Genomic DNA, 7,678 nt, shown 5'->3' with positions numbered 1-7,678 from the left:
ATTCGCTTTCAAAGTGAGTGGAAAGTATTAATTATTAGAAATCCTCAGTAAGGTTGTTGCAAATCTCCATATATAGAATTAGAACCCAATCAACAAGCAGAATGAAAATTCTGAATTTCACCATGCCCTGGTCTGTATAAATGGCTAAGGCAATGACTCAGTACAGGAGCTTCTGAACACACCGGCTTGCATAGTAAATGTGAATTCAATTCTGTGCTGAAGCACAGAGCTAGAAATTGATGCTAGCAACTAATATGCTAGCTGCTGCTGTGCTGGCTGCTGTGCTATGCTAGCTTCATCTGATCTTTCTCTTTCTCTCTCTCTTTCCCCTTTGTTTTTCCCCCAAAAGAAGGAGCTTCACCTCTTCAGAACAATGCAGTGCAGGATGGTATACCATGGCAACAGGAGCACTTTTCACCCAGCCACATTTTTTCTTGTTGGAATACCAGGTCTGGAAGATGTCCATATGTGGATCTCCCTGCCTTTCTGCTCTGTTTACCTTGTGGCTTTGCTGGGCAATGCTACCATTCTGCTAGTCATCAAGGCAGAACAGACTCTCCAGGAGCCCATGTTATACTTTCTGGCTATCCTTTCCACAACTGATTTGGCCCTTTCTACAACCTGTGTGCCTCGCATGCTGGGTATCTTCTGGTTTGATGCTCATGAGATTAACTTTGGAGCTTGTGTGGCCCAGATGTTTCTGATCCATGCCTTCACTGGCATGGAGGCTGAGGTCCTGGTGGCCATGGCCTTTGACCGTTACATGGCCATCTGCAATCCACTTCACTACACAAACATCTTGACATCCCGGGTGCTGGTGGGCATCACTATGTGCATTGTAATTCGTCCAGTTCTGTTTACACTCCCCATAATCTATCTCGTCTACCGTTTACCATTTTGTCAGGCTCATATAATAGCCCATTCCTACTGTGAGCACATGGGCATTGCAAAATTGTCCTGTGGAAACATCCGTGTCAATGCTATCTATGGACTCTTTGTGGTCTCCCTCTTTCTCCTGAACCTGGTCCTTATTGTCATCTCATATGTTTACATTCTCCGTGCTGTCTTCCGCCTCCCATCACATGATGCTCGGCTAAAAGCCCTAAGCACATGTGGCTCTCACGTTGGGGTCATTTGCGTTTTCTATATCCCCTCAGTCTTCTCTTTCCTTACTCATCGATTTGGACACAGCATTCCACGTTACATTCACATTCTTGTTGCTAATCTCTATTTGGTTATCCCACCCTCTCTCAACCCCATCATTTATGGGGTGAGGACCAAATGGATACGAGAGCGAGTGATCTATGTACTTACTAAAAGATAAGGCTCTTATCACGTTCTTTTACTAAGGACTTCGATCCTCCTATGAAGACTGATATGTTCTTGCTTTAAGGAATATCTCCTGATCCTTACCTTATTCCTGCCAACTTGCAGTACAAGTTGGTTTGTTCCTGAATGTTGACTCATGGATTTTAACAGTGGCAGAAACTTCTGTGGTACCTCAAGTTCAAAGACTGACAACTATTCTGGGAAGGATATCCTGGGAAACAGCTGTGTTGCCTCGCCTACATAACTTCATGCAGAACCCTCGATTGCAAAAGGCTGCTTCTTTTGGGGGGAAAGAAGATATTATACTGAGTCTTTTATGATCAGTGATTAGAAATATGTGGCACTGGAAATTTAACCCTGTAAACTGTGTCATTCATTTTCTTTCTCCCTCCTTCCCTCCCTTCCTCCCTTCCTCCCTCCCTCCCTCCCTCCCTCCCTCCCTCCCTCCCTTCCTTCCTTCCTTCCTTCCTTCCTTCCTTCCTTCCTTCCTTCCTTCCTTCCTTCCTTCCTTCTTTCCTTCCTTCCTTCATGTATTTGATTACAAATTTAATTCACATTCATATTATATTTGTTTTATCTTTTGAATAATTATAACTGCATGGGATAAATCAAGAAACAAAACTAACACAAACATCTGCCCTGTGGAGCTTGCATTCTGTTACATCTGGCCCTGTGGAGCTTGCATTCTATTGTGCTCTTATAAAGCCAAGTCCATGGGTTCAAAAAAATCATTGCCAAATTTGTAGCTTCAAGTGGAATCACCTGCCAAATGTGTAAGTTTCCGTGCAATCATAGCCAAAACAAACATACAATTTTAAAACTTTTTCTCACTGATACCAGCAGTAATTTAGCACGGATGTACCCTTTGCTTTTAGGTTTATAGCATAGTTAAAAGTGTAGTTTTTAAAATCTAGGAATGTATAACATTTCTATGTGATATATGCTGGCCTTTCTCTATCACTTTACCTAGTTGTGGTTTTTTCCATCTACATTTGATTCTAAAATACTCTATCCTAAAATTCAAGGTTTCTCATCTTAAATCTATGATATATTTCTAGATCCCCTGACTTTAATGTAGAAGCTGCAGATTAACTTATGCATAGCTACTTTTTACATGAGACTGAGGGCTTTCAATTGATTTAGAAATGAAGTGTCTTGAGATCAGCAATAGATTTGCATCATCAAACTAGTAACATTGTTTTATATTTCTAATAACTTTAATTTTTTTATCTTTTAGACTGTTAAAAGGAAACTAATTCTAAAATATAAAAATGTATTTTTTCCTGCAAACCAGAATTAACAACTTTTAACACTGCACTCATCTCAAAGATAATGCTTAATAAAATATATGCAACATTAAAGTTAATATTACCTTTATCACCACTCCAACACAATTTCCTTCCTAATTTTAGAAGCAATCTGGCCTGTGTTTTTCTGACATCACAGTACACATTTTAGTTTTACAACAAATCATAGCATGTTTATTGGATCACTTGTTATTATTTTATATAGATTAAAATACTTCTTGTTTGGTTTTGTAACATTGATGTTATTTATGTATTCCTCTGTTTATGGACATTTGTGTTATCATTATTATTATTTCAAATTAGAAAATATGGTGCACATGTTTGTGGCATATTTTACATTTTTATAGTAATTCATTGAGGCTTTATACTTTGAAGTAGAATTATTAAGCAACAGAATTTTAATTAACCAGAACATATTTCTGCTTCTTGATCCTTATTTTTGATTAAGTACTTTCGAATATCAGAATTTGTTGTGTTTTGTTTTTGTTTGTTGTTGTTGTTTTTTAATTTTTGACTGTGTATCACTATGTTGCTCGGGCTTGAAATTTTGGGCTTACACAGTCTTTCTACCTCAGCTTCTGTAGTAGTTAGGACTGCAGGTACATGCCACCAAACCTAGCTACATTTCACATATTTTGATTTTTTCCTCACTCTTATTTTCCATTATTTCATTTAGTTCTTGTTTTTGAAAATCCCATTTCTCACTGATGTTTGACAGTTGCATATGCTATATTTCTTCTTCTATTAGATATTATTAAAATTTTTTAACTTTCCTAGTTTCATTTTTGTTTTCTAATAAAAGTAATTTGTCCAGCTTGGGTAACATAGCAAGACCCTGTTTCTGAAAAAAATATAAATAAATAAATAAATAAATAAATAAAGCCTGGCATGGTGGCACAAACCTGTAAAGTCCCTCTTTCTAAAAATCAGATATATAAATAAAGTAATTTGTAACTACCATACTTTGAACAGACAAAAATATTAGTTCTCTTTAGGTTTTCTTTTTTCTTGTACATTTATTTCTTTTATGTTGTGATTATCTGCAATCTTATTTCCAGTTTTTTAAAGAATATTCATTAACCATTTTTATTTGATGATATATATTATTAATAATTTATTTCTACAGCAACTCTTCATGAATATATTCTTGCTTACCAATTCTTAGGAGAAACATCTTTTACATTTTAGACCCAAGTCGTATTGCCAGCCACAATTTACCCTTGCTTTGGTAATAATTCTAATTTTATGTCTAAGTACATTCTAATTTGCCCTCATATTTAAATGATAAATCAAAAATGTATAAGATTTTGAATAGAGTTCTGTTCTATCATCTTTCTTAATTCATCACTCAGCTTTTATTTTTGGCATCAATACTCTTAATGAAACATATGATGCTGATCATTTTCTCACTGTTTGGAAAGAACTTTTCCCCTCATTCTTTGGAAAGCATGTTTATTTTTCATATTCTAAAATTTTAATCAATTGAGTCTGGATTTATAATTTTTAGAATCATGTTCAGTATATAATAGGTCCTTACATTCTGAGATTTTATGTCTCTATTACTTCTAGAAACTTTTCAGACTTTATATCTTTAAATATTTCCTTTCAATTTTCTTTCCATATTCTTTTGTTAGTTTTTCTATATAAAGATAAAGTAGAAACTCCATATTTTTCTTCCATCTGTTTTAATTTTTCTTTTATTCTATCACTTGATCTAGTTTACTCTGATCCTGAAATTCATACATAGATTCTTAAAATTAACAATTTTGATTTTCAGTATTTTGTTGTATATGTTATGACTGTTTCACCATCTCTCTCCCTCTTCTCAGGCTTCCTTATTCCCTGAGGCACAACAGTATCAAAATTTGGCCAATTAAAAACCTTACAATGGCCTCTAAGTTTTCAAGGGAAAGGATGAGTGACACATCTATGACTTTAAATTAAAAGCTAGAAATGATTAAGCTTAGTGAGAAAGGTATGTTGAAAAGTGAGGAAGGCTGATAGTGAGGCCTTTTGTGCCAAAAGGTTAGCCAAGTTGTGGCTGCAAAGGAAAATACTCTGAAAGAAATTACAAGTGCTACTCCAGTGAACATATCAATGATAAAAAGGTAAAACAACTTTATTGATAATATGGAAAAAGTCTTAGTGGCCTGTACAGAAAGTCAAACCAATCAAAATATTCCTTTAAGTCAAAGCCTAATCCAGAACTAGGGTCTATTTCTGTTTAATTCTATTAAGAATGAGAGAAGTGAGGAAGCTGCAGAAGAAAAGTTTGAAGTTAGCAAAGGTTAGTTTATGGAGTTTAAAGGCAAAATGTTGTTTCCATAATATAAAAGGATAAAGTGAAGTAGCAAATGCTGATGTAGAAGCTGTTTCAACTTATCCGGAAGATCCATTACAGCTAAGACAATTGATGAACTGACTACCCTAAACAACAGATACTCAAGGTCGACAAGACAACCTTATGTCGGAATAAGATGCCACCTAGCACTTTCATAGGTAGAGAAAAGTACATGCCTGGCTTCTAAGCTTCAATAGACAGGCTGACTCTCTTGCTGGTTCTGATGCAATTGGTGACTTTAAGTTGAAGTCAATGCTCAACTTATCATTCTAAAAAGTTCAGGGCTCTTAAGAATTATGCTAAATTTACTCTGCCTGTGCTCTATAAATGGAACAACGAAGCCTGGATGACAGCACATCTGTTTACAGCATCATTTACTAATTTTTTTTTTTTTTTTTTTGAGATGGAGTCTTGCTCTGTCTTCCAGGCTGGAGTACAGAGGCAGGATCTCAGCTCACTGCAACCTCTGCCTCCTGGGTTCAAGCAATTATCCTGCCTCAATCTCCCAAGTATCTGGGATTACAGGCATGCACCACCACACCCGGCTAATTTTTTTTTTTTTTTTTTTTAGTGGAGATAGGGTTTCACCATGTTGGCCAGGATGGTCTCGGTCTCTTGACCTCATGATCCACCTGGCTTGCCCTGGCAGGGATTACAGGCATGAGCCACTACTCCCGGCCATTTCCTAAATATTTTAAGCACACTGTGGAGACTTTACTGCTCAGTAAAAAAAGATTCATTTCAAAATACTACTCATTGACAATGCGCCTAGTCACCCAAAAATTCTGATTGAGACATATGTGATTTATCTTGTTTCCATGTCCGCTAACACAACATGCATTCTGCAGCCCATAGGTCAATAAAGTAATTTTTACTTTCAAGTCTTAATATATAAGAAATATTTCTTAAGGCTACAATTGAAGTAAATAATGATTCTCCTGATGGATCTGGGCAGAGTAAATTGAAAACCTTCTGGAAAGGATTCACCATTGGAGATACCATTAAGAATATTTATGATTCATGGAGGAGATCCAAATATCAACATTAACAGGAGTTTGGAAGAAATTCATTCCAACCCTCATGGATGACGTTGAGGGGTTCAAGACTTCAGTGGAGGAAATAGCTGCAGATATGGTGGAAATAGCAAGAGAAATGGAATTAGAAGTCAAATCTGAAGATGGAACTGAATGCTGCAATCTCATGACAAAAGGTTAATGGATGAGAAGTTGCTATTTATGGATGAGCAAAGAAAGTGATTTGTTGAAATAATAAAGAATTTAGAATATTATATAATATAAAATGAATAGATGAAGCAGCAGCAGGGTTTGAGAGAAATGACTAATTTTGAAAGTTGCTCTACTAAGGGTAAAGTGGTACAAAATAGAATTACACAGTACAGAAAATCCTTTCATGAAAGAAAGAGTCTACTGATTTGACAAGCTTCACTGTTGTCTTATTTTACTAAATTGCCGCAGCCACTCCAACTGTCAACAACTACCACCCTGATCAGTCAGCAGCCATCAGATGATCATTAGCATTTTTTTCAGAGTATTTTTAATTAAGGTATGTTCATTGCATTTTTAGACATAATGCAATTGCACACTTAATAGACTACAGTGTCAACATAACTTTTATATGCACTGGTGTCATAGTCTGTTTGTGTTCCTGATAATAGAATACCTGAAAATGGGTAATTTATAAAGAAAATAATTTATTTCTTGTGGTAATGGAGGTTGAGATGTCTGAGGTTGAGGGCCCCCATTTGGTGAGACACTTCTTGCTGGTGGGAACTCTGGAGGGTCTCAAGGAAGTGTGGGGCATCATATGGTAAGGGGGCTAATGTGCTAGCTCAGGTCTCTCTTAGTTGCATACCCATTAATCTCTTAATCCGTTAATCCGTAAGTAGATTATTTCATTCATGAGGGCAGAACTCTCATGACCCAATCATCTCTGAAAGGCCTCAGCTTTCAATATTGCCCCACTGGAGGTTAAGTTTCAATATGAGTTTCAGAGACTCAGACATTCAAACTATAGCAAGCAGGAAACCAAAATATTCGTGTGACTCACTTTATTGTGACATTCACTTCATTGCAGTGGTATGGAACTAAAGCTGCAATATCTCTGAGGTATGCCTGTATTTTAATTTGTAAACTTTCAGAAGTTTAAAGTTTGTGTGATATAATAAAAAAGACTAAAGAGTAAGATGAAAAAATTAACTTTATGCTTTTAAGTCTGTGCTTTACATCTTAAACTTGATTGTGTCTTCAATATTGTTTAAGATATCTGCTCAAGCATGAAGTAAAAAGATAGCAATTTTCCCATTTAATATAATGTTATTCTAGTGAGAATGAGAAATACATATATATATATACACACACACACACACACACATTTGACTGAAAAACGAGGGATAAAATGTTATAATAAACCAGAACTTTCACACCAAATGTATAGACTTAGTGGCATGAGAGTTTTCTCCATACGGTTTTCATAGATCAAATATATAAGAAGGTGTTGTTATGAGCTGAGTTATATGATAACGAAAACTAACATTTTAAAATCATTTAAGCATGCTAAGTATTGTATTTAAGTGTATTATATTAACAACTTAAATTATTCCTCAAAAGTATTCTAAGCTGTGGGTACTATTATCATTCTTAATTTTTCAGTTGACGAAACTGAGACAAAGAGAAAATAAAAA

General features: G+C 35.5%; 1 protein-coding gene across 1 annotated transcript; it reads left to right on the top strand.

Annotated features, from left to right (window-relative positions):
* The first annotated feature begins 385 nt into the window (after nt 1-385).
* On the top strand, nt 386-1,324 carry LOC103247921 (olfactory receptor 52J3-like). Its single transcript, XM_038004944.1, has one exon. The coding sequence runs from the start codon at nt 386-388 to the stop codon at nt 1,322-1,324; it is 939 nt and encodes a 312-aa protein (XP_037860872.1).
* The last annotated feature ends 6,354 nt before the right edge of the window (nt 1,325-7,678 follow it).

This window comes from Chlorocebus sabaeus, chromosome 1 (genome assembly GCF_047675955.1).
Source record: "Chlorocebus sabaeus isolate Y175 chromosome 1, mChlSab1.0.hap1, whole genome shotgun sequence".
Classification (NCBI taxonomy): Eukaryota; Metazoa; Chordata; class Mammalia; order Primates; family Cercopithecidae; genus Chlorocebus; species Chlorocebus sabaeus.
This window is presented reverse-complemented; position numbering and strand designations above follow the sequence as displayed.